The following is a 27750-nucleotide window of genomic DNA, read 5'->3' on the forward strand; positions in this document are numbered from 1 at the left end:
GCTTGATATTCCGCGCAAGAGCCCAATCCGAAAGGAAGCCGTGTTAAGAGTCGGCCGAAAGATTTGAAAGAGCATGGCGACATTTTGCTTTCTACCAAGATGTGCCTTTTCGTGCTACGAATTTCGATCAGTCCATTGAAAATACAGGCAAAGAAGTATTAACACTACCAAATGTCCATAAACCTAATCTCGATCGTAGCACTCTGCCGAGATTTCATTCACTTCGAAGCATTACAGGCTGACAGCAGGGGAAAGTCTGCCTAAATGTCTCGAACGCTCTGCAAAGCGTTATGGGATCGACACCGCTTCAGTTAGATTAAGGCGAGAGTATTCCCACGAAAAAAAAAATACAGCCAACAGCGTAGAGACGGAGACACAGGCGAAAGGAGAAAGCGAGGGGGGGGGGTTAACTACAAGACGAAATCCCGTTTGCTACGGTACACCGGTGAATGGGCAATGGCGGAGCCATGAAGATAATAAAGAGGCGACTTAATAGGCAACGACTTGACGCACGATCCTAGCCGGTAACGTTAACCATATACTATCGTGCAAAGCAGAGAATCATGCACAGCACAATGAACGCCAATTAAAGCTGAAACCGTTTCTGCAGGTTCATTAGCCTCAAGAATTGCAGCAGTGCCTTCGGGAACGCAAATTGCCTGCAGCAGCAAACGGTGTGTAAAGGCTTCTTCGCCTAACTTGTGCCGAACTTTAAAAAATCGACTTGTGTGAGTTAATGCAACCGACTTAGTATCGTTCACTGTCGTCTTGAGCAATTCATGCTATTTCTCACTGCGAACTTAGGAAATAAATAACAATATCTAATTAACTTGACAGTACTAATTTAAACGCAACATCTTCAATTGAATATTGCGCTGCTAAGCACGACCTCGCGGGTTCTATTACGTGGGCTCGAATCAGTCCTAGCTATTTGCTTAGCCGTGCACGTAGACTGCCTCCGATGCTGGCCAGAATCGGAACACACCAATGGTCGCGTTTCACCGTGGGCGCCTTCATGTTTAAATCCATGCTCACGCTTCCATTGCCACGCCCCGCCCCCCTGCATCCGCGGCCTGAGTGTTTACGGCGGCTGCGCATGACTCCAGCGTGATGCAGGAAGCCGCTGTTTCCCGGGTTTCGTCTGAAACGGCCGCGGGAACGAGCAAAATTTTCGCCAAGGTTTCAGAGCACATATAGATGCGATGTATAAGCACCCTTACAAGCATATTGCGCCTTTCTTATTGTCACGGTGCTCGTAGTAGAAGGCAGGACAGGCAACTGTATTCCAAACTGCAGTATAGAAAACTTTCCGCTATAGAATTAAATTGCAATCACCACCTTATGCCCTTCCTTCTTTCCCCTTTCTTTTCTTATCACTTTGGAGCTGCAGTTTGAGATGTTTCTTGGCTCATTATCCCTCATTGTATCACACTTTCCGGCTGAACCGCTGGCGATTGTGTGCAACCGTACAGATGTGTTCTCGACATTAACCAAGCTTACAACATTGATGTTCTGGCGTACTGGAGACATATTATAGGCAGCTCATCAAACTGCTTTCCTGGTGTACACCTCGAACATTTTGCAGGCTGACACTTCGATGCACTCAATCGTTCATTTGTTCTCGATACGTGAGCGATTGAGTGACCTGTTGTGTGAGTCTAAGTGAGATTGAGTTTATGTGGTCGTGAGTAGATTGCATAAAAATGTTTTTATCGGCACAAACGAGTGGCCATTATGTTTACACATCTGTGACTTCGGCAACACATCTTTATAGCGCCTTGCCTCCTGCCAAAAAATATTTATTTGAAGTAATTTGTGGTTCACCATCATATTCTATGGTTGTGGAGGCGAGAAACAAGCACGATGAACACATCCCAAACATGTCAGGCGATGCAACGCTGGTGCATTGTCGTTAAAGGTATAGGCCACCTAATTACCAATAATGTGATTTAATGCACACATCGGCATTAAACTTGCACGGGCATGACTCAAAAACAAGAAAGGGGCTGACAGATGGAATAGCACACTGTGGTATAATGTTTGTAAACAGGGATAAGGTGCCTCAGAAAGGCTGGCCAACGTTTCGATAGGAGGACCTTTCTTCGTCAAAGGCGGCCTCGTCATCCTCGGCGTGTTAGTTTTAAAGGGTTAGTGCAGTGACTTCACGTCGGGTGTTGTCGCTGGCGGCTGGTTTTAAGAGAGAGGTTACCAGAGAAAACAAGCGCTGTCGTCCGACGTCTGTGAGCTTCATTCTCAAGACGAGGAGACAAGAGCGTGAGAGTGGGCACACGGGGAGAAAAGAAAAGAAATAGAAGCAGAAAAAAAGGGAAAAACAGAAAAAAAGGGGGTGGGGGAAGCCACCTTATCCCTGTTTACAATCTTTATACCACAGTGTGATATTCCATCTGTCAGCCCCTTTCTTGTTTTTGGACTTCTATGCCAGCTGACGTTGACGGAACAGGGTAAGTGCCCCTTGTTATCCTTTGCCCATGTAGCAGTCCTTGGAGACAGTCAGTACAGATACCTGGAGGAACATTTTCCACAAGGCCCACACGCGCCATACATAAGACACCTTAGTGGGGCACAAACATAAGATATTCTACCGCTAGTTTGTGATACGCCAGTTGACACCACACACTTTATTATCAATGTAGGCACAAACAACCTAAGAACACAAAGCGCCGCGGACACGATAGAGTCCATGAGCGACGTAATAAGAACCATTCAAGCCGCTCGCCCAAACGCACATATAACCATAACGACTGTCGCTCCCCGCCTACAAAACAAACACCGCCTACTAATCTACCAAACGAATGCACTCATGAAGCACAATGAGGAGATTAACAAGCTCAACTCATTAATTTTCAACTTAGAACAGGTCCATAAGAATGTTGACACCATGCACCACGCATGGTGTCGTATGCCTGGCTTAATTCGATCTCGGTCTCTGTTTGAGTTTGTGTGTGTGCAGGCAGGCGTGTGGGGGTCTGTGTGTAGACTTCGGTGGTGGGTTTTCTGTTGTCTGTTGCCATTGTGTCTGTTTGCACTGTGGTTGATGTCATTTTTGGTGTTGTGTGTGCCTTGTGGTTCTTTTCACATTCCGCTGTCTGTGTTCCAACTGTTCTTGTGTTGACTGTTTCACTTGTGCAGTGGCTTGCTTCACATTCCACTGTCTGTATTCCCTATGTTCTCGAAGTGACTGTCGCACTTATGTTGTTCGCGTTGGCCCGCTCCGCAGAGTTGGTGGGGGTGGTATTTGAGGTGGAATTTAAAAGAGTTTTTCTGTACTTGTCCTTAATAAAGGCCTTGATGTGTTGGGAAACTAGCTTTATTCCACTGCGGTTCAAGTGGAAGCCGTCCCAAGCTAGGTGTTCGTGTGGTGCTTAGTGTATTTCTGCGTGGTGCATGGTGTCAACATTCTTATGGACGTTTTCTAAGTTGAAAATTAGTGAGTTTAGCTTGTTAATCTCCTCATTGTGTTTCATGAGTGCATTAGTTTGGTAGAATAGTGGGCGGTGTTTGTTTTTTAGGCTGGGAGCGACAGTCGTTATGGTTATATGTGCGTTTGTCCGCGGCGCTTTGTGTTCTTAGGTTGTTTGTGCCTACATTGATAATAAAGTGTGTGGTGTCAACTGGCGTATCACAAACTAGCGGTAGAATATCTTATGTTTGTGCCCCACTAAGGTGTCTTATGTATGGCGCGTGTGGGCCTGGTGAAAAATGTTCCTCCAGGTATCTGTACTGACTGTCTCCAAGGACTGCTACATGGGCAAAGGATAACAAGGGGTACTTACCCTGTTCCGTCAACGTCAGCTGGCATAGAGGTCCAAAAACAAGAAAGGGGCTGACAGATGGAATAGCACACTGTGGTATAAAGATTGTAAACAGGGATAAGGTGGCTTCCCCCACCCCCTTTTTTTCTGTTTTTCCCTTTTTTTCTGCTTCTATTTCTTTTCTTTTCTCCCCGCGTGCCCACTCTCACGCTCTTGTCTCCTCGTCTTGAGAATGAAGCTCACAGACGTCGGACGACAGCGCTTGTTTTCTCTGGTAACCTCTCTCTTAAAACCAGCCGCCAGCGACAACACCCGACGCCAAGTCACTGCACTAACCCTTTAAAACTAACACGCCGAGGATGACGAGGCCGCCTTTGACGAAGATAGGTCCTCCTATCGAAACGTTGGCCAGCCTTTCTGAGGCACCTTATCCCTGTTTACAAACTTTATGCCACAACGGGCATGACTCAGTATTTCTCTACCTCTCTATGGCATCATTATATACCCTCGTTACACTACAGCAAAAAGAAAGAAATTCATTCAGTCAGGAGCAGCCCCAATTTACAAAGAAAGCCCGTGAGTACCTCTCACAAAGAAGGCTTTGTAGTTAAAAAAAGTAATTTCAGTCTGGTAATCGAAGCCGTGACCAACTTCATAAACGGCAGCTCCACTATCCAACCTAACCACAAAGTTAGTGGACAGCAGCGCCACGCCAACCCAAATTATAGGACATCCGAAACACAGGAGTAATAAATGAGTAAAACATTTCTGCCAAACTGAACGTTGAAAATTCTATAAAATGAAAGAAAATTGTCACCCATTCGGGAGCAGCATGAAGCTACGATGGAATTCCATGAGGCTTTCTAGGAGGGAAAGCTTCGCATTTGAAGGAAACAAACGCAGAAAGAAAATTAAAAACAAGGAAAAGGAAATTTCTCCTGGGTGAAGGATCCCATCACTCACGTTCTGCTGATTTCTGCAGTAGTGATCTGCTCATATACTAGACAGATAGAGAAAAAGGAAAAGAAGGGGAACGGAAGGACAGGGAGGTCAATGAGGCGCACGTTGAGCGTGCCACATAAAGGCATCATTGCATTTCTGAAGCAGTCCATAAGTCTTTTCGATAACTAATGGCTGCCAGCGTCTATGAACAAACCCTGCGGACGACTACCTCAGGGTACTGTACTCATGTGCTAGTCAGCGTTGCTATAGTCATACTAATACGGAAGACGGCAAAATAGATTGACCCCTTGCAGGCTTCTGCCGGTAAACAGAGGTTAGCAGTGATTCCGTACATTCACGGCTTGTCGCATCAAATAAAAAAAAAGATTTGGCAAAGGGTGAATGTTCAAGTTGTTTTTTTCGCTCCTGGCAAGCTTAGAAAATTGTGCAGAATTACGGATCCCGGTGCCTATCACACGCTTGAGTACAAAAAGAAGCACAAGGACAAGTTCGTCAAATGTGCGGAATCGGTCGTGCACAGGATACCGGTATCTTGCAGTAAGGCATACATAGGAGGAAGTGGGAGGTGTGTAAATGATCGCCTCCGGGAACACCATAGATATGCGAGGGAGAAGTGCGGATGGTTCCATGATGCGCACTGTAGGAAGTGTGATCGTAGTGCTGTTCCTAGTTCCGGTCAAAGTGCAAACCAGCGTGTGAAATACAGCCGCGCGCTGATCTGTCAAAAATGCACCATTGTCACTAGAAGCACGGACCGATTCATCTGTGCAATCATCGAGGCCGAGATGATCGATACTTTAGAGGAAAACTGTATGCCCAAGCAGTCAATTTCTCCATTTTCGAAGGAATTACACTACTTTCGTCGCCACTGATTGTTTTGGTGGCTTTGTTTCCGTGATGCATGGCCATAGCATACTTTTATACTGCGCTTTGCGGTTCTCCATAAATTGTTGCAAGTTAGGGCTCTTGTGTCTCCTGTCTTCTTTCACCGTCCTCATCTGGTTGTGTGGTCTACGTTTTTAATCCTTACCTGCCTGCCTACCTACCGCAAAACGCCAAGAATGAGACAAAAGAAGTAGCAATATACCTCTTTTAGAACGATCCGAGTGCATCTTGTCCCAGCGAGAGGGACCTTAATCCATTGCTCCTGTGCCCTTGGCTGCCGAGCGAGCCAGGTTCACTAGCTGTCACTGGATACCCAGGCTAGAGCTGAGCAGCGCGGCCTCCTATTGGGACGGGCTGGGGTTGGTAGGAACCGCCAGGTTTTTCTCACACCCCCAGATTGTATGACATAAACTGGCGTATTCGCCACAAAAAATGTCTTATTTTATCGTGTGGGTACTACTGGAGTCTTAGGTGTCTACGTATTTGTCCTTAGTCGCCGCCAGGCTATGTCCTCTCTGGTAAGCTTACTAGTGGCTAGTGGTATCCTTCTTCCAATTAGGTAGTATTGTGTTATCTCTTTATGTTGTGAAGAATGCTTCTCATTAGGAGGAAAGAAAACATTGAGGGTGCCACTTTGTTCGGAGGTGCACATCGAAAATAGAATCGATAACGGCGTCGGACGATTTCGGAAACTGTGCAGTAACGCACGTATTCTGCACACCTAAATCGCTCACGCATACATATCACCGCTCGTTTAGAGGCACATAAAAGAACTGACGTAATTTGCTCTCTCCTGCTTCTCATCCACGCAGGATAACCCTGACCCCAGGAAGTAGCTGACCCAGCGGAAGCAGTGGCATCACCGGCGGTGTCCCGTTCCCCCTGCCACCCTGAGTGCACTGGCGTTGCCTCTGTGCCTGGGCGCGCTCATCGGCGCCACGGCGGTGGGCAACGCGCTCGTCTGCCTCTCCGTCTGCCTTGTGCGGCGCCTGCGGCACCCGTCGAACCACCTGCTCGTCTCACTTGCTGCCTCCGACCTCTGCGTAGCCCTGCTGGTCATGCCTCCCGCCATGTACCTCGAGCTCTCCGGCCACCGCTGGGACCTGGGACAAGCAGCCTGCGATGCTTGGGTGTCCATGGACGTCGCCTCCTGCACCGCCTCCATCCTCAACCTGTGCATGATCTCCGTGGACCGCTACCTGGCCATCACTCGACCCTTGACCTACGGCGTCCGGCGCACGGCACGAAGGGCCTGGGCTTGCATCGGTGCCGTCTGGCTCCTGGCGGCGCTGATCAGCGTGCCCCCACTGCTAGTCCTGGGGAACGAGCACGGCACTCTCGATGCACCCACCTGCCTCGTCTGCCAGCACCTCGCCTACCAGCTGTACGCCACGCTCGGAGCCTTCTATATACCCTTGGCCGTGATGCTGTTCGTGTACTGGAGGATCCACAGGGCTGCGAAGAAGGTCATCGAAGCCGAGCACCGAGCAAGGCCTGGACCTCGCAGCAGGAGCCTGAGAGTCGTTCTGAGGGAACGCAAGGCCTCCATAACGCTCGGAATAATCCTGACAGCTTTCACGGCCTGCTGGCTCCCTTTCTTCGCCCTCGCCCTGGTGCGGCCTCTTGGAGGCAAACCCCTTCCGGAGGTGGCGCACAGCTTCGCGCTGTGGCTGGGCTACGCCAACTCGGCGCTGAACCCGGTTATCTACGTAACCTTCCACCACGACTTCAGGCGCGCCTTCCGGGACCTGCTGTGCTTCCGCTGCCAGACGCAGACGACCGGAAGCAGCACGACTGGGGGCGGAAGCAGCAGCGGCACGGTCAGACAGTTGCTGGGCAGCAGGGACAACCACCTCAACTCGTGGGCCTGACCGTGGTGGACGTCACCTGAGGACCTACGGGTCTCCAGGGTCGACGTGAATCAGCTGAAAAATAAGCACAATGATCAGGGTAATCACCAAGAGACCAATCATCATCAGAACAATCGAGGCAGCACGTGCGAGCCGACCAACTCACCTGTCTCACCATTGTTCGACTGACCCAAGGAGGCCGAACTTACAACTGCGATATCTGACGTGCGCTCGGAAAGAAACAGCAGGAAGTCTGAAGAGGTTATTTTCGCACGAGCAATTTGCGATGTCACTGTCGCACCGAAAAGACATGCGGGTTACAAATGACCAGCGTAATCACTGGAGCGTTTAAGACGAAAGCTGCATTCTTTCCCTATTTCTTCCCTGATACGTGTCAATTATCCTTACGTGATGCGTGCAATGCAAGGTTGTGTGAACACGAGCCGAGACCACATGGAGATGGAACTTTCAGGTGCACTGCGCAAGTCTCTGTAAATTACTATGTGTTCTCGGAAAGCCCGCAGCAGAATAGTGGCCTGTAAATTGTGAGAGAGACCATCTGTCCGCAACGAAAAAGCGGAAACACAGCAGGACGCATAAGCTGAGTTAAACAAATCGTCTTTGTACACTTGCTTACTGCAGATATCGTAACGCACATTTGTCCGACTGAGAAGAAAATTGAACTGCCCACGGACGCCAGAAAAAAAATAACGAATAAAGAAGAAAAGATTGAAAAGAATGGAAAAGGGGGTAGGGGTGTTGTTGCGGAAGAAGGGAACTCGGTCCTTCCGATTTCCGCCCTCTAGCTAAAGACTATACAAGGTTCAACCAGCGCAAAAATTGCCTGTCGACCCAAAAAATGAAATTTTTCGTAGTGACCATGCACTGTGTAAATTTTACCATGGTCGCGCGTGTTCTGGTTGACATTGTTCCCAAAGATGTGTCGGGAAACGCATTTTCCTCTACCGCAGCAGTCTATAGATTCATTCTTTTTTCGCGACTAGAGCCATTAGTCAAGTTTACCTAATAATCTAGCCGATAAAACATGCAAAAAGATGCTGTAGCGAAGCCACCACGTTGATCATGAAATTTCAATTGCACCACCGCAGTTATTCCCTTGTGACCTTCTATATACTTTCGCAACGTTAGAAGAGAGGCCTCAAATCGCACGCCTGGATGATCGCTTAAGAGGACCTGACATAGTTTGCCCGTGCACGTTTAGTGTCACACGCCATTCACTACATTTTGTGAGGTTCAATTAGGGCAACCTTTCTCAGAGTGCATGCCGCGTGACATCGTTACTGCGCGCGCCACCCGTTTCCAACGCGGACGACAGACTTGTTCTAACAGAGTCCTGCAAGAACGCGCGTGTAATTTCCACACGCTCGCGCTTGATAGAAGACGTGCTCCGTTGCAGCAGGGCTCATCCTGCCACCGCCTGAATGTACGGCGGTTACCTCCGGCGAGTGTAGAGTAGCGAGAATGAACAATCTAGCGCACCGTCTACGGAAACGAGTTTACTGGGAGTCGGAAACGCTTGCGCATCGTAATGCGTACGAATAGCCGACGCGCAAATGAACGTGCAAGCGCTTGCGGATCTTTCATATTAACTATTCATTGTGAAAAAGCAGCATGAATCTCGATGTGTATGGACAGAAGAAACACAAGCAAACGTTACGTTCATGTTCAAATTTGCGCTCCTTTTCACGATGAACGTCAAGAAAGTTACCCAACTCTCAGCCTTCTTACATTTATAACATGTATCGCCATTGACAGGTGCAGAAGGGCAGGGCTAGTTGGAATTTCAACATCTGCAACTTTTGTGTTAGCTGTGCGGCATTCACAAATAAATGAAGAAAACAAGATTTGGGACAACAAGAGACGAACTGCACAAGACAAGCGCTGACCCGCAACTATACGCTTTAATGCGAAGCAACTTTCTCCTAGCCAAACCACTTTTTTTATATCTTGCAATTTTCGCGGAACTTGGAAAAATCGCTGCTTTCCTGAGTAAGCGAAGAGACAACTCTCGTCATCGGTAGTCACGGATGGGAAGTAGCTGAGGCGTCGAAGTGGTTCGCCAAGCTCCCCATCTTTCAGCGCGCGGCCTTGATGCGCGGCGCGAAGTGAGCGTCCACGTTCGCTTTGGCGTTATCGCATTCCCGTGTCAGGAGGGGGTGCGGTTGAGAGCGCGTCTCCCTCTATGGCACGGCCGTGGCTTCGCGTGGCACGGCCTTTTTTTTTTTTTTGCACGCGCGCTCTAAACGTTCGCTGCCCTGCGGCGTGGCGTTCTCGCTCGTGACAAACACAGCATGTGGTTCCAGCTGACAGCGTTTGCATCATCTTCGAGAGATTTCACGTGTATCGACATGCGACGCGACCAACTGGAAGAGCAAAAGCGTTTCTGGTGCTGTACCCCAAACGCTTTTAGCAGACGACTTCGACGCCACCGATGTAGACACACGGGAAATTTCTCGAAGGTTATGTATCACTGGTAGCAATCTCTCGAGAATATCGGGCTTAATACAACTAACATTTGCTGTTTGCACACTATCGCCTTTGATAGCGAAACGACAAAGCTCTTCTCGTGCCGTTCGCACACCACCAGCTCAGTGCGCATGGGTGACTCAGGCTGCAGTGATTTCCGCAATGCTTCACACTACGTAGATGTCAACTGCAGTTGAGTGGGCGAAATTTTTATTAGAAGAACGTTAACATATATTGCCACTTAAAACATCCTCTAAAGGTGACACATAATACGGTAGACCCTAGTTAAACGGAACCTTAAGGGACCAGGCTAATAAGTTCCGTTTATCAGGGGTTCCATTCACCAAAAGATGGAGCTCAAGGACACTCACAATGCTTTCCTGAAAGGGGTAGATTCTTTCTTGCCCACATAAGATAACAAGCGTAGCAGATCCGAATCCAACTGCTTTTACTAAGTTTCTAATTGCATGCAGCCGCCGACACCAGCTAGAAGCACAACGCGTAAATATAAGAATTAAAAGAGTCAGTTAATAAAAATATAGCCATTTTGAAGAAGCTGCTCCCGAAGTCATCAGTAACATTGAATTTCGTCTGCATTCTGATGGCATTATGCCGACGTTTCAGTGCCACCATGAGAAACACTAAGCAAACTCACAGCTCATCGACATTGCTAATAGAAAGTAATCACCGCAAACCACGACCGCTGTATAGCCGCACTAACTACAGCACCAACTAGCGCCAGCAAAAGCCGCCTTGGTGATAACGCCAGGGAACTGGCACGAAAATCGGGAAATGAAAGGCAGGAAAGCTGCAAAAAGTTACAAGTATAAGAGGTCGTTGAGGCTTACCACTCAGGTGCGTTTTCGGCAATATTTTCAGCTGCCTTTACCCAGAGTAAGAAAAAAATGTCATTCCGCTTCAAAGCTTTTTTTTTTTCATGGCCTTTAATGAAAAACCAACCAACCATGAGCCGTTCTTCGGTTGAAGCAGCAGTACTGTTTAAGAGATTTTTTTTACCGAGACTTCACTGCATGTAATATATAGCACAACGCTAACGTTTTGTAGCGTTCTAAAATAACATGGCTAGGAGTTGGCGCGTAATCGGTGCACGTCACTATCTGCGGTCCAAATTTTATGTTTTGTGAGCGCCGCACAAATCGCAAAATCCATTAATGCGTGCCAACTTGCTCGATTAGTTATCGATCTCAATTTTAGACACTGTCCGCGCCAGGGCAGGAGAAAGAAGCATCTGAGGCGGGCAGATAACAGACGAACGACAGGACAGTAAGGGCGCCTTTCTTTAACTGAACTTAAAATCTTATACACCCCCAAACAATCGCATGCCCCATGTAGACGCATGCGTCAAGCTTGGAGAATTTCATTGCATATTCAGGTGGTCATTTCAGAATGCTCTGGAAGCGCTGAAAAATTCATGCAGAGGAGTGACCAGGCGTTACTGCGACCTCAAACAGGCTCTACTGATGATAATGAAATAAGACAATCACTTTCATATCCTGTTAGTCTCGTAATACATGGTTCGTAGAACTGCCGGAGCACTCTGAAACAACCATACGAATATGCAATCAGCATGCTGCGATGCGACTGCATTTCTGGGCAGTAAAACATTTTGAAGTTCGGTGTCCATCCTGTTCTGTCGTCTTTCTTACGTTCTTCCGGTGTGTGTGTGTGTGTGCGCGCGTGCGCGTTTGTGCGTGCGTGCGTGCGTTTGTGTGTGTGTGCGTTTTTGTATATGTTAACAGAGTGCTAGGAAATGTCACAGGTATGACAGGTGGCGCTGATGCGCAATCCCAGGTGGATGTCTGGACCAGACCGAAATTACTTGCGTAGAGAACCTCAATATCGACGAAACTTATTTAAAAGATTGGCTGACTATGCTTTAAATAGTTCACTTTAGCAAATATACAAATTACAGAATTGACGCTTAGAAGTAGTGTCCCGCCTCTTGAGCAGAAATACAAGTGCCATTTTTGAAACATCCCTCTTCGAAATTTCCTACACCATGTATTGGCATTCTAGTTGGTATCGTCTCGCAATTTCAGAAGGAGGCTTCTTGGGAAACTTAAGAGTGAAACGAATGTATTTCAGAATATATTGAGGAGGGGTGCTTCGAAAGTCGTGCTGGTCTCAAGGTTTCTGACAAGCAAACATGACCTCGCTACTCATCATCATCATCATCATCATCAGCCTGGTTACGCCCACTGCAGGGCAAAGGCCTCTCCCACATTTCTCCAACAACCCCTCGCTACTGCGGCCTTACAATTAGGCAATTTATGATTATTATAAGATTATAATAGTAAGACATGGCATATCGCGCCTTGAACCCTCTCTTGCTGATGAATTTCATAGATTCTGTGTTTACATCACGAGTAAACACAGAATTTTAGTCTGTCCATAAAAGTAGTAGCCATCACGGAAAAACGGGTAACCGAAGACGAGGACTTTAGAAACGCTGCTAGCGACATATTTTGACGGTTTGTCCAACCATAGACACAAGACACGTTTTCGCGTTACCTGGGTGTCGTCGTAGTAGTGGCAAAAAAAGAAAAAAAAACATGGTTGCATGTTAACGATTACTTCGCTGCAAGCGACTTTACATCGGCAGCTATGTAAAATATACCTGATTTTTGCAATAAAAGAGGGCTTTAGCATGTCTGGTATTCCAGTGAACGCAAGCGAACTGGGCGTTTTACCGAATGAACGCAGGCGCAAACGTGAACGGCCTTCAGGTGCAGCCACGTCGTGGCCCATAGTTCAACTAAAGATAGAGCTAACATAGCAGTAAACAGGCGTAGTCTACGCCACTGCTGGTATAAAGTTTTGGCAAAGGCACAATCGCACTGCTGCCGAATATTCATACCAGCAGCAAAATAAAGTACGCTTGCTTAATGCAATATTGGCTGTCTTTTTCTGGTTGAGCTCTGTGCCACAAGATGGCTGCACCATGAAGGCCGTTCAGGTTAGCGCCTCCACTCATCCGGTAAAACACCCAGTCCGTTTTAGAATTCCGGACACGCCTGAATTCTCTGCTTGCTCTGACCTGCTCTCAGGTTAAACAACGCGTCTTCAGGTGACGCCACTAAACCGGGCACTCACGTTTACGTTTCTGGTAAATTCAGTGTTCCGCAAACGGCAATGCTTTTACGGACAAGATAAAACTCCCAAATAACTCCTTCTCTGGTCACTGTTCTCACGCACGCCAGACTAACGCTGGCAATTCTCAGTCAAATAGCAAGACAGCTCTCAGCGCTGGAAGACATTTGAAAGTGCCTTGTACAGAGCTTATTTTCACTTGTCCTGACCGGTGTTTAGCTAAGGTTAGTGTCTAAAGAAATGAAGAATTCGTCTTCAGGCAAGAATCGCACAATAAAAAAAAACGCACGTGAAATGACTGAAACGCCTTTCGCATATGCACCCACATTTAGTAATCGTCCACATTGTTATACAACTAACCATATCCCAAAAATTAAGCCCTGTGCTCGCTGTGTAAGTAGGTCCTGTACACTTTAAAAATAGCGTTTCAGGCGATAAGAGTGAGAAAACAGCAAATATAAAGCGCCACTTTTATGCTCTTTCTACTGTAAGTTCATTCCATTAAAGCTAGAGCAGCGGTCGTGATGCATTCTACTTGCTGATGATGAACTTGTGTCCATTGGCCATTATCATTTCAGCACTCGTGTTCCTGCAATGCAGTCTTCGTCGATGTCTGAACAAGTGCATTCCACGCGCCTTAATTGCATTTTACTAAGTTTTACAAAACAGACAAGCATCTTTACGTAGTCACATTAAGTAGTTAAAGATATTGGTGCCTACCTCAGTTGTTGATGATTATAAGTTGATGGGAAGTCGAGATTATAGATCGTCGAGGGCACAGCCACCGAAAATAAAAAAGATAACCTCGAGCGACTAAAAAACGTACAGAAGAACAAAAACAGGAAGGCATAAAAAACTTTCTCCTTTATTCCTGAGATATAGTTTTCGCCACTTAAAGTTATACCGAACCCATAAACACGTTTTCAGTTGGTTTCAGCTATTGTTTGCTAACCAATTTAGTTTACCTGCGACGAATTTCGGTGGCCCTTCGAAGGTTTTCAATAATTCAATCAATCGATCAAAGAAACTTATATTCGTGCTTGAGGAATATGGGGGTGACGGGGAATTGCTGCAAATTGCAGGTTGATGACGTTTCGGCATTCTACCCATTTCAACAGCACGTCAGCCATTGTGTGGTTCTTAATAAGACATGTGCAGGAAGCCATAAAATGTCATGGGTAAATTTTTACGCAACTAAAAAGGCCATACAAAAGACAAACACTTATAACGACAGAAAGGGTTGAGCTGAGATGCACCACGCGAAAACTGCATAAAGCACAGAAAACACAAACATGTTGCAAAAAGAAATACTCAAAGACGCGTAATAGAGGCACAACAATGAAACAAAAGATCGTAAGAAATAAGACACAGCCGCAAAACTAATTATCAACACGAGGACATAAAATTGACTATCAAAGCATATTTGGAGAAATGCAATTACGGTCGATTCTAACACACATAATTTTATTTTAATTTTCATCTTATGGCATAATCGAAATGCGATGGGAGAACACCCGAATAACTCTGACCTAAGGTCGGTTCCTCGAGCATCAGGCAGAGGTAGAGTGTGTAAGCGCAACTTATCCCTGAACGATAGATAATCAACAGTATATCAAGCATTCAGACCATGTTTGCGATATCGTCCTTAAAAATTATCATGGAGCAGTGAGTTGGGGCTAATATTAATGACTGCACGAATGAACACAGGGTACACGTGGAGACATAAAACGGACGTGTACATGCAATCGTGGGCACGAAAATTCATCGCTAGCGCACGAACCTGTCTGAGCGGGAAGGTAATGCATGAAACCTGCTACGCATTCTTATAGGAAGGCTGCTCCAAATCCCCGAGCATCATTCGTTGCACGTACGTCGTTGCACTTGCCTATATCAGACAACATGCTTGTGCACCAGGATTATTCAAAAGTGGCGCCAAATAGCCCAGCCATAGCCGCTACAAATTAGAGGCCTTATTAAAAAACGACGTCAATTGTTGCTCGCCCTTAAAAATACTGTTGTGTTTATTTGCTCATACTTTTAATATTTGCAACGAACGTTGTTATATGCTAGGTCACAATTTTGAAGAACGATTTCTCGATCGGCTCTGTGAGATAAAATAAAACAGTGCAGAAGTTTGCGATATGCATTTTGCAGGACCTCTCGTGGTTCTTTCAAAATCATGGTTCAATTGTAGCTGACGCATACAGTGCTCTTCTCGCCACTTTTATGCTTTTGGTGCGCCAGCATTTTTTGGCGAGTTACCCTGCAAAATCCGTCCGTTTAATGACGCCTTCTATGTGAAAAATAAATGCATAATTGGTCAAGTTAACACATGTAATTTTTATAACCGTCTAGTAGTAGACGATTGGTAGCTTTATAAAAAAAATATTTCTGACGAGGATTGGAAACATGTACCGCAGCGAGGCAGGCAGATGTATGTGTGAGCGACATTACATTCATGGGAGTGAAAGCTGCTTTGGCCTGAGTTTACTTTACACCCGCTGCAAGCCAAAATGACATTAAGGGGTTTCTATCCCATTTCCTTAGTTTCCTACAGTCCTATAGTAATGCGTTTGCATTCTATGGCGAGTACCGCATCGAAATCTGTCCATCCTGTAACGCCTTATATCTGCAAGGTAAAGGCATAAATTGGTCAAGTTAACATATGTAATCGTTGTAAGTGTAATAGTAGATGATTCGTAGCGTTAGAAAAAAAAATTGCTTACATCGCCATCGCCATGTCAAGGTCGCAACAAATGGTAATAAAAAAGTAAAATAAAAAAATCCTGTGGTGTGGCAAAAGGAAAACCGGTTGTGACAGCGCTTCGGCTAAGTTGATACATCTGCAAAATAAATGTATAATTGGTCAAGTTAACAGATGCACTCGTTATAGTAGTGTGATAGTAAATGATTGCTAGCGATAGGCAGACATGAATGAGCTAGCTAAATAAGTAAGCAAAAGCGAAGTAGGAGCTCTGCCGACGAATGCTTGGGCATTACTAGAAAATTCTCAGAATTTCTGCGCCAATGTTTTTATTCTATCTGCCTACAAATTGCGAATAGCTTACATGCGTATTCTCACATATATTTTGAGAAAATGGTATATCAGGTGACCGCTTTTTAATTGTGTTAGATCTGTGCCAGGGGCATGCAGATTAATATCTCTAATGCGATGTCACAACCAATTTAACAGAGATTTCCTGCGGCACTGTTCCAGCGTGTCAACCCATGTACGGTCGTGAACGAATTCAGCAACATCTGGACGCACAGGTGTTCCTTAGAAACCACCAAGATCTACCACACCACAACACTTTCTGCAGGACTGAGCACTCTAGCTGAAGCTAAAAAATGGTCTGGGCAGTTATGTCTACCTAGATTTATGCAAGACGATGACCAAAACGAGAACAAGGTGAAAGCAGGAGCTAATATTTCGACAACTGGACTTTTCTCTTTCAAGGCGACATATGCCCTCCTCGGCACAGTGTATATAGGCACGGCATTTTAAAGGTGGGAAAGGATAAGGCGGGTGGGCGAGGCAATGACCGAGGGTGTGTTAGCGGCGAGGGCGTAGAATCGAAAAGAATGTTGCGCTACTGAACGTCGGTGGAGGAATGTCAGGTAGCGCCGTGTGTTGGCCGGTTGGCGTGTCACTGTGGGTTCCTCTTTCGTGGAAGGGGCCCGGACGACGGGGAGGAGGGGGGGGGGGGGGTGGGGCATCATCTGCTCCGCTGGATATCTGCTCCTTGGATTTCTACCAACCCGTGCTTTCGCCAGATTTAAGCAGACCACCTTTTATCTTTCAGCGGATAAGTTGCAATTATTTCATACCTCCACTGACTGCTCATCCTTTGCCTCCTACTGTGTCACAAGTGCTGCGACATAAAAAAAAAAAGCTGCGAAAGGCCTTTCTAGCGTATTTACGTAAAAGGCGGGAATTAGTGAAAGCACGGTGATGGATCAAGGGGCCACAATCACTAAGGCTAATTTCATAGAACCATCGTTCAAAACAACTGCCACGCTCATTTACCAACGCTTTGTCACCTTGTATTCCAAGAGGCTCATGAAAAGATAGTGCGACGCTGAACAGTTTGTCAATATCAAGATGGCTGAGCACGACTCAGCGATATGGAGCACACTTTTTAGCAAGCATAAAATATGGACACCAGGCAAACAGACTCGCTGAATGTCCCAGCTACAGGCGTAGGAGAACCAATTTATAGGCTCACAGTTCTTGTCGACCAGTGGGCGGTAAAGTTGCAGCAATAGCTCAGAGAGGCAACCATGCTCAAAATGTTGTTGAAAGAGCTGCGGAAATGTGCAAAAAAGTGAACTGCCCTTCAGAGACCAAATATGTGGGCAATGACCAAGTGAACGTTCAAGCAGAGTAATCTTGTTATGCCCAGTTCATCATACATGCTGTTTTGATACCTCGAAGTTTGTATTTGAGCCCAGGAAAATCAGCGCGTATAGTATATTAGCGTTCTTGATACGCTAGAGCAAATTTTCAACTATGAATTCTTCAGCAAACCATTTACCAAGGAATTACCACACGAATTAACGTACCACTAAGCATTTCAGTTTCGTTTCTAGATATACTCTCCATGCTAAGAATGAAAGGGGAACGAGTTGTTACAATGTTCCTTGATGTGGACCTGTGTTTTGGCATTACAGGGTGAAATGCGAAGTGCATAAGAATGACTTCGGTGACCACTTGTCAAAGTATTTTTTTTGTCAACAAAAAATTTACTTATACAATCTCAAAACATTGCTGGGCTCAATGGCCACAGCGGCAAGTGTCGGCTCCGACTCCGTCGTCGTTCTTTATTATATAACTTCGATAGGGTTTAAAATCTGCGTACGCTAAAGCTTGTGACGCATGAATCAGAAGCATGTACACCTACCGCCACAAAAATTAGCAAGAATCATTGTAAAGTATTGTAACTTTGCCCCACTTGTAAGAAGTTGAAAGACCAAACTCGCCCAGACCAAGCAATATGGACAGTTTTCTACAAAAGAAAAGAGATCTGCTAAATCCTTTTTCGCCTGGACATTTCAAGGTTTACTCACCCGAGTAATGCCCAAATCTTCGATAAACTGCAACGTCTATTATTTTGTTGTTACCCCACCCTCCATTTCACACACTGATTTTTTGACGTAGTGCACGTTCAGTACCGAGCGAGGACGCGAAAAAATTCCACAAGAAAACTGGGGATGTAACTATGATAAGGCTCGTAAAATAATTCCACAGTATCCACCAAAACATCGCGATGCCACATGCTGTGCTTGTCATTGAGACCAAAAATGTGCTATGTGGATAAACCTGGGACGCATTTTTGGAAAGAGTCGAGAATGAGCAGCTAGCTGAAATTTTTAACCGTGCACTTGTTATTTCAGAAGCATTTTCTTTGTCAACCAGTGCCACAGCCACTACCTCCTGCCTGTGAGACACTGAGTTTACTACAGTGTTCGGCATATTGTTAAGAGAAACATGAACTGCGGTTGAATGTTCCCGCTGACAACCGCACGGTGGGTGACCTTTCCTCTTTTCATGTGACCATTATTTCTAAAATATTATGCTGATATTAAAATGAACCTGCGCTGTCTGTTCATGCGTTCTCATGTCATCATGCCCATGTTGATGTCCCTCTGCCCATCCACTGTACCTTTCCTGCACAGCGTTGAAAAGAAATCTAGCCCAACTGAGCATGTTGTTGTCACCTTCCCATTTTTTGTCTGTTTGGATGTAAATGACACGAAAAAGAGGAACACATGTTGGTATGCTGCGTGGCGAGAAAGAAAGGAACCATAGGAATATTTTTCTGGTCTGTTCTTCTCCCGTTGATACTCTGCCGATGTGAACTAAAATAAACGATTTCGTCGCTATCCATGCTTGTCTTGACATTTCAGTCATTTTGGAAGCGCTTTATTTTTTTCTTCTCCTGTCTCCAAGCTGTTACCATCGTCGCACGACTCCTGAACACCTCAAGCGCAGCTACAGGCCCCCGAAACACCGTGCTCTGAGCGCAACGTCAACGCGAACTCAGCAAGACGTGACCGACACACTACCGCATACTATACAGGCCGTGTAAACACAGTGGAGTCGGTTTTTATAAACGAACCGAAAACGTAGGCAGCAGAAACTGACGTGAGTTTCGTTCTATCTACTTTAGGATGTTGTATTAGCGCGACGGCTGTTTTGTGTTTAACGAAATTTTTCAACAAATGATATAACATTTATTTTCTTCAGGTGGAGGGGAGGGAGGGGTGACGCAGGTAGAGGATCACTATATTTAAATATTCCACTAGCAGCGTTTTCTGCTGGCTTCTACGGAGGTTGAGTTGCCGACAGGTAGAAGAGGCACTCCAAGTCTCACCAGCATCCACTTAATATACTATAGCAAGGATCACAAACTTGAGTAGTATAGTTCACTGTGGGATGCGCACCGAAACGTGCTTTTGCAAATGAATGCCAATCCAAGTAACTCCTACAGCAAAGACAACGAAGTTGTATAAAGGAGTTGCCAGACCTTGCCGAAGCCCTATAGGGGGTCTGTCTGGCTTGGGACTGCTCATAAACTACAAAAGGCTTTGAAAACACTGTATGATGAATTGCGCAATTTGCTTGAAATACCAGATTATTTACAAACGCTTCATTATATTCGAGCTTAGTACAACTCTCCAATAGGCCTGGCTCACCGATCCACGAAACGTCTCGTCCCGTGCACCGTCACTGCACGGAACCAGCGTCCGTTAGGAGAGTCTTTCCTAGCCGGTTCCTCCTAAACTATGGGATGAAAGTAACGTTAACAGCATGCGCCAAGTTCAGTGGCATCACATTTTATTGCAATAGCAATTATATGGACACCCCAGGGGTATTGCCGCCGTCGCCGTCATCGTGAGGTTCTGTATGAAGTCCAAGGGCGATAAAATTATCGCCGCGCGCCGTATGCTGTATGTACGGGTGAAAGCGTGTGAGGGTGAGCCGGCGATCGCGAGTCAATCTCGCGCAAGGCACTGGGTGAGCGTAGGGAGGTGGGCGTGTTCTACTCTGGGCGGCCCACACGGCTGCGCACGCCTGCCCAGGCCACTGTACAGTGAAAGTAGTACGCTCCAATTGAAAGCCATCGGCGACACTGGAGTCTGCCGCGCGCTGTGTTTTCGCGGCTTAGTTCGCATTCAAGGAGAGTGTGTTGGGATGTTAGTTTGTACATTTTTTCGCGAACTTAAACTGCGCTAGGGACGAGACAACGAGGTAGAAGACAGGACGAACACAGACTAACAAGTGATCTATTGAAACCACACAATGCTGCCTCTTCGAACCACGAGCATACCCCCCCCAACCAGATCATAACCGCGTGAATATGGAACGCTCCCTCGCTAAGCCCCTATCTACACACAAAAAATCAAGCTCTTTCTTGAAAAGATACACTGATGGTTCGCTGACGCTACAATTCCCGAACGTTCAATGCAATCGTGAATCGCCTGGAACAAAGACGGCAAAGACAGCTCAAGTTGCTGGCACCTGAGGATCCATATAAGATTGCTACCTCAGGCTAGTGGAACTACTCAAAGATGACCTGTCAGGTGCGAGCTCGCGCTTCTCCGTTGACGTCGAGGAGTTATTCTACTCGATTCCCTATGAGGCGGTTCGCGAGTGCATTGAATGTTCGGGAGTCGTAGCGATCCAAAATGCGAGTGGTGTCTCCGTAGGGGGGTTCCCAGAGTTGTTGTAAGTGCATATTACCTGAACTATCGTAAGGTTTCACGATAACTTTTGTGTACAAAAACAAGCTATATGTATTGGACCAAGTGTTGCACCGGTACTCACTGAAATTTTTTAACCGAATCAGACTGCTTCTTGTCGCGGGTGCTGTTAAGAATGGCGAGTTGCATTGCAAGATTGCCACCCAGTTAGACCGGGGAACAAGACATGCATCTCCGACTCCGTCGCTTCAGCTAGGATGCGTTCGATGAAACGGGCTTTGAGCAGACACTGCCGGCTGATCCTCCAGCCCCATCGCCGTTATGACGAAACGAGTTCGGCGGGCAAACTATTGTGCCCGAGCTTTCCAGCGCGGACCTGATCTGCTACGCGTGAACGGGCTGCCGCGGGAAAGCCGTTTTTTGTTGCTTCCCACGCCGCGATCGGGAGTCAAGACAACGAGCTACCCACCATTGGCTCCGAGTTTCCCGGAACGGCGCCCCTCGGACGTCGGCGCCGGACATCGGAATGTGTGTGCCTATGTGTGCGTAAACTGTTCTGCGGGGCGGCGGCAAGTTGACAATGAGTAAACGAACGTTTGCGTCACCTTGTATCGCGGGAGGACCGAGTGTATAAAAACTGCTGTGGTGCGAATGCTGATACACTTCTCTTGAGCAGTCATGTTGGACTGACACTTGTCTTGAACTGTCACGTTAGACTGATTTAAATACTGTAAATAAACCCATATTCCTGGTTCTCGATGAGAAGCAGTTCTTCCCTTCATCAACGTCCTCAGCGTGGATAAGTTGGACGACGGCATGGGCCAGCTACCTTCGAATTCATGCCGGACTCCAATCTTGACAAAGGACCACGAGCGATGGGATTGAGCCCCCAATCCTGACAACTGGCTGACAGCGGTGAGATGGACTATGTGACATGGTGCTTTGTGACATGGTGGTGTGTGTTTTGACTCTCTAGGCTTCATTTTGTGGTTGTTCTTTTTAGAACAGTAGGGAAGCTAGATTGTTGAGTGTTAGCTAGGTTGTGTTTTCCTAGCTAGAGTTAGAGAGCAGGATCAAGGCAGTAAAGCAGCAATCATGGATTTAAGGACACTGCTGAGAGACGAATTGTTGATTGTTGGTGAGGGACTTGGCTTAGATGTGCGCAAGGAAAGGCTAAAATCGGAATTATTGGAGGCAATTTCCAAAAAGGCCAGTGAGGGAGAAATTGAAATGGGGTTTGAACTTCTGCAAAAAAGAAACGGGACAGAGAAGAATGGGGCAGAGAAAGAGAGGAACGCGATAAAGATCGCGAGTTAAGCAAAATGCAACTTGAACTTGAAAGCAAACGTTTGGAGTTGTCTCAAGGAAGTGAAGGCGCTCTGGGACGATCAAGTGAGGCAGAATCGTACCCCTGCTTGAAGCTTTAATTTGATTGCCTGCACTGCTACCCTGTATATTACCGATGTAATGGTCAACGGTCTATACGAGTGAATTCTATCTTTCTCTCGCTTACCTTTATAAATTAAATTCATTCTACTTTGTCGCCAACTCTCTGGTATTCAATTCGTCAATCTGGTAAAGCTTGTTCCGCTGCTTTCACCAGAGCTTCCTTACTTTTTGGTCCTAGTTCGTTTATTAGCCTAACGGGAACCTCGTCTAGCCCTGTGGCTGTGCCCTTAGGAATTTTCTCTTCCGCTTTCTTCCAGTTTAAATTTGTCAGCACCAGCTCCTTTTCCACTTGGGTCTCTCTTATGCACTTTTTTTCTTCAAATACAATCTCGTTATTGCCTTGGAAAGATTCGGCTGTTACTTTTCGGATGCAATTTATTGCCGCTTCTCCTTCCAGTCTGTTTTCATCTTTGTCTAGGATATGTTGTTGTATTGTTGTTGACTTCCTGCCTAATAATTTTATGTGGTTCCAACATATTCTAGGTGCGGCCTTCTTTTTCTCACGTATTTCTGACAACCAACGTTCTCTTTCGCCTTTTAATTTTGCTTGCACCAGTATTTGAACCATGGACTTTTTCTCCCGGTATATTTACCATTTACTGGTTACTTCATCCTACGGCAACTGAGCCTTCTTTGCCTGCCTGTGCTCTCGGGATGCTTCCTGTCGTTCGGCGATCGCTTCTCGTTTCTCCTTGTTCCACCAGCTTTTCAGTTTCTTTTTTCGTTTCCAACGAACAAGTTGTTTCTCTTTCCGTAATTCTGTCGTTATTACACTTAGAAGCTCGCCATATTCCCACTCATTACTTGGCCATTTGCCAAGTTCTTCCTCTACTGTGGTGACTATATTTGTTATTTGTTCAGCGTTCAAATTTGGACTGGCCATTTTGGTCTCCTTGCTATCGTTCCCAACTACATATCGCATTTTCAAAATGATGCGTTTATGGTCACTCCCTATGCTGCTAAACCCTTCCTCATCGATGACCATTTCTCTCAACTTATCATGAATTCCTTCTGTCATCAGACAGTAATCAATGGTCGATTGCCGGTTTCCCATTTCCCACGTGATCTGTCCTTCACACTCAGGCCCTGTATTCACGATGACGAGGTTATGTTGCTCACAAAGGTGTAGCATTGACTTCCCGTTATTGTCGGTATAGCCATCTAAATCCTGTATGCGGGCATTCATGTCACCTAATAGGACAATTTCAGCACCATTGCCGAAACCCTTAATGTCAGCGCTTATGCATTCCACTAACTCTTTATTCTTCTCTGTGCAATTTTTTTCGGCCCACAAATATGTAACGCCCAGCCAAGTTTCTTTCCCACTCATTGTATACCTCATAACTAAAGATGCCCTTGAAATTGTGAATTTAATCTTTTCCATTTGGCTCCCTGATGGATGAGCATTCGGACTCCCCCTCCCTTTCTTTCCGAATTAGTTCTGTTGCACCCTTCCCAAAGATAATTCTCAATAACTGGTGGCTCTTCTGAGTCTCTAAGGTGCGTTTCTGTAACCGCATACACCCCTATTTCTTCTCTATGGAACAGCTCCTCAATCTCTACCCACTTTTCCTTTCTTCTGCCGCCCTGCATGTTTATGTAGCCTATTGCATGGCAAGCTCTTTTTTTTTGCGTTCCTCCTTTTTCTGTTATCGACGGCGATGCTCTTCTGATGTTCCCCTAGGACCTTCTTCATTGCTATCTACTCTGACCGCCTGAGCGCCCGCGGGCCCCCTAAAAAGGCAACAGCGCGACCACCAAGTCGCCAGACCACTTCTCGTGCCAGCCTGTAATTGAAGTGGATCCCGTCTCGTTTAAAACCACCACAACTTCTCACTTCCCTGTTTACTTCGACAACCTCGAAGCCTTTCTCTCGGCCCATTTTCCATATTGCCTCATTAGCAGCCACTACGGCTCTTTGTACGTGACTGTCACGTACAGGCACCTCCGGCACCGTGCACACCACGATCTGCACCTGAGGGGATAGCTCGTGCAAGTCATCCACCCCCTTCGCCAAGCGCTGGGCTAGTCCTAGCCCTTTCCTGTTTAGGACGTCATTTAGCCTACCTGCTACTATGACAAGGTTGTGAATGTGGGAATTATCCCCGAGCTTTTCTTTTGCTCGCTTCGTGACAGAACCGTGTCCGCCCTGGAAATGTCCCTATCGCCACTCTTTTGTCGCCTTTCAACCTCTCCACAATTTTTTTTGGGCACCCAGCCAGGTTTGAGTCACCAGTGATATTCACCCTTTCACTCTCTCCTGCCTCTCCCTGCTTCCCTTTGTCCTTTTCCGCGTGGTTCACACTCGACAAGGGGTATTGTCCCCTGGGCTCCTGCTTTTTCCCCGTCGCGGCCTCAAGGTAGGTGCCGCTCTTTCCAGCTAACCCTTCATCACCCTGCATGCAAACCATGTATTTCGCTGACCCTCCCTCGCCTGTCGCGTCGGGGGTCTGCGTTCCATTGTCACGCACATTCTCGGTCACAATGGCGGGCCGGTTCAGCTTTTCCTCGGCTGCTTCAAGTCTCTTTTCAACTTCCTTCCGTGTGTCACGTTTCCTGTTTAGCTCATTTTTGAGCTCTTGCACCTGTTTGAGAAGCTCTTCCTGGAAAGCCTCCATTTTCTGCAGCCAAGCATCGACGTCACATTGTGTGCCGGTTTAGTCGATGCCCTCGCCAATCTCATCCACCTCCTCATCTGCCGTGAGGGACCCTCGCTCACTGCTTGCTTTCCGGTCTTTCTCGCCATTTATTGCACGGCTTTTTGCAAATACTACAATACTATAATAATGCTACTACTGATGCAAATCCTATAATACTAAGTACTATATCAATGCAGAGCACGTGATTTTTAGCAAAGATCGATACGCACAGGATCCAAATCCTCAAAATGCCGCAAAGCAACTCTCACGGCTGTTTCAAAAACAATCAACGCCGCGGAGACCGAAGGTATGCCACGGTCTCGCACGCGCTCAACCATGCGCCCACGCTCTCACTTTCCTACCAAAACACGCACAATAACACCACTAATAGCTATTTGTCTTGCCACTTCTAAGCTACTATTCAAAGACTACAAACTCTCAACGTCCCACCCGGCTGCACGTGTTGGAGCACGTGGCACGAAAGGACGCTCTAACCAACCAGCAAAACAAATGTACACGAAGCACACCCACGCACCCAAAATACGAGACAAAATAAGGAAAGAAAATAAGGCCACCTAATTACTATTTAAAGGCAAAAAATAAGCAAATAAAAAACAGAAGCAAGCTCAAAGCATGCACAAGAACTTATTTCGTCGCCACCACGAAGCCCCGAAAAGCACGTACATTCGCCACAAAATCTAATGAATTCGAGATGTCAGCGCCACCTATCGCTGCGCTCGGGAGGTAGCAGCAACGACGGCATATGGCCTCTGATATCCGAAGATATCGCTGGGCAACTAAAACTGCAACATACGTGTGCTGCTTAGCGTGCGCTATACTAGAGAGTTTTAGTATAGCGTAAAACCCTTGCGTTAGCGTTAGCGTGCGACGCAACGCTAACGCAAAGAAAGACTGCACTGCGCGGCACAAGGTAGTGTTTTAGAAGAGCGGAACGGAGAAAAGCGTTAACGTTAACGCAAACAAATACAGCGCCATCTAGATGTAAAGACACAAAGTACTGGAAAGCCAAATCCACACGAAATGTCGAGCTTATCCAATGCCGAATCCGCAAGTGTGTCCTTAAGTCAAGCTTATCGAAAGCCACAGTCGCTGCGTTAATTACGCATGTAGGTGTTTGGTTTGAGCGTTGTTTTGTCGAGAGTCGCGAAACATACCGATTAATCTTGGCATGCTGCGATCGAGTGTTCTGTGGGACCCATATTACGTGTCCTTTTTAAGTTGGGATGACATAGACACCCTCACGCTTCGGGAATGAGAGCGACCGCGCAGGTTCTACGTGTCCTCAAGATCCACTCAACGTCGAAGCTATAGACCAGAACACGCTAGTCTCGCACCCAGACTAACCGAACGCATACTCTCGCACCCGGGTTGCCCGGTCGACCCGACTGGGCTGCCAAAGTGTGTTCGCCGGCGACCAGTAGACATGGCAAGCGCCAGCTCTAGGGCTCCAAAGTGCGGAAATGTGCCCGTTCACACGGATCCAAAGTACAAGAAGTCATCTGGGCATCATTGCGTCGTATTTGGATGCCAAAACAACCAGCGGAAAAGGAGCAGGTTGCTTAGCGCTGTTTGCGAAGAGCACAACACACGTAGGGTATCGTGCCGGTGCGGCGTTTTCAGCCTGCACCGATTTCCATCCGCAACGAAGAATGCCAAGCTGCGCCACCGGTGGATAGCTGCAGTGAATAGGAAGAACTACCAACCCAGTGAAAATGCACGAGTGAGTATTCGATCTGTGTATATTTTGCTGCCACGTTCAACTTTGCGCCCTACGAACGTAATATGTGTAACACGCAGGTTTCCTCCGAGCACTTTCTGGGCAAGAAGCCTACAGAACAGAATCCCGTGCCGGTGCTTCGCCTTGGCTATAACAAAAAGGCAAGCCTTTTCGTGTTTTCATTCAGGCAGAGCTCCCGACGGTTAAGCGGAACAGTTGAGTTTGCGGTCAGCGATACTTGCAGCTGGCGCACGGCATGACCATTAAGCGTGAACGACAAGTTGTAGGCGAAAGTATGTTGCCCTGCTGGTGAGCGTTATTGCTAATGAAAGTAAACCGAAGTCTGCTCGTCACGTAGCATGCGTCCACAAAAACGAACGACGACTGCTCGTCGACGAAGGCGTTCTTGCAGCGCGTCTGTCTTTACGAGCTGGTGTTGCAGGTGTCATTCGTAACTTGAGCCTCCTGAGCTCTAAACTGCGTGCGGGCTCTTATGCGGGGCAAAGCGCAAAATTTTTCCGTTGATAAGGCGAGGAAAATAAGGTGCTTAATTATTGTTGTATATTGTAACAAAATTTTGCTCGTTCTCACCAGTCTTTTTTTTTTACTGTTTTCTTTTCTAAGGGAGCGCTAACAATCCGATATGGCCTCGCACAAGCGAAACAGGTCTGAAACCAGGTATCTGCAGTTGGTGGGGCTAATTTTTTGGAATGCAGGTGCGGTTGTTGTCTTGTACCAAAGGCTTCCCTGATGATGCAGCTTTAAGTAGGGGTGGTAATTTTATGTGCCCTGTCATGGTTTGTGCAACTGTACAACACCTGCATCCGTCATGCTCGCCCTGTTATACGGGCTTTGAGTGCACATGTAGTTGAACATTATAACCACTGTAGTTCCTCATTTTCCAATGAGTGCAGGTTTAGCATCATATGCTGCTTGTTCGAGTGCTGTAGGTTTGTGTTCTGAATGCTGTACTCTTAAGTGGTTGTACGATACAATTGGCCTGGTGCATTTTCTATTTCATTTTGCGGGGACCTTATATCTTCGCAACAGTGATGGCATGGGAAAGAACTACAGCCCTTCTTACTATAACATCTATTTTGTTTTCAATGTGCAGGTGGTGAAGGGCTGGCGTCTGCTAATCAGGCACTCAA

General features: G+C 46.7%; 2 protein-coding genes across 5 annotated transcripts in view; one reads left to right on the plus strand and one right to left on the minus strand.

Moving 5' to 3' along the window:
* Window positions 1–7709, plus strand: part of LOC135899659 (5-hydroxytryptamine receptor 1-like) — a 174667-nt gene extending 166958 nt beyond the window's left edge. For both annotated transcript variants that reach the window (XM_065428969.1, XM_065428968.1), the window contains one exon: window positions 6434–7709. In XM_065428969.1, coding sequence (XP_065285041.1) covers window positions 6680–7492 — 813 coding nt within the window. In that variant the 5' untranslated portion in view covers window positions 6434–6679 and the 3' untranslated portion in view covers window positions 7493–7709. The remainder of the gene's footprint in view (window positions 1–6433) is intronic.
* Window positions 1–27750, minus strand: part of LOC135899657 (cuticle protein 16.8-like) — a 148688-nt gene that overhangs the window by 91386 nt on the left and 29552 nt on the right. The window lies entirely within an intron of this gene.

The sequence above is a fragment of the Dermacentor albipictus genome, chromosome 7 (assembly GCF_038994185.2).
Source record: "Dermacentor albipictus isolate Rhodes 1998 colony chromosome 7, USDA_Dalb.pri_finalv2, whole genome shotgun sequence".
Lineage (NCBI taxonomy): Eukaryota > Metazoa > Arthropoda > Arachnida > Ixodida > Ixodidae > Dermacentor > Dermacentor albipictus.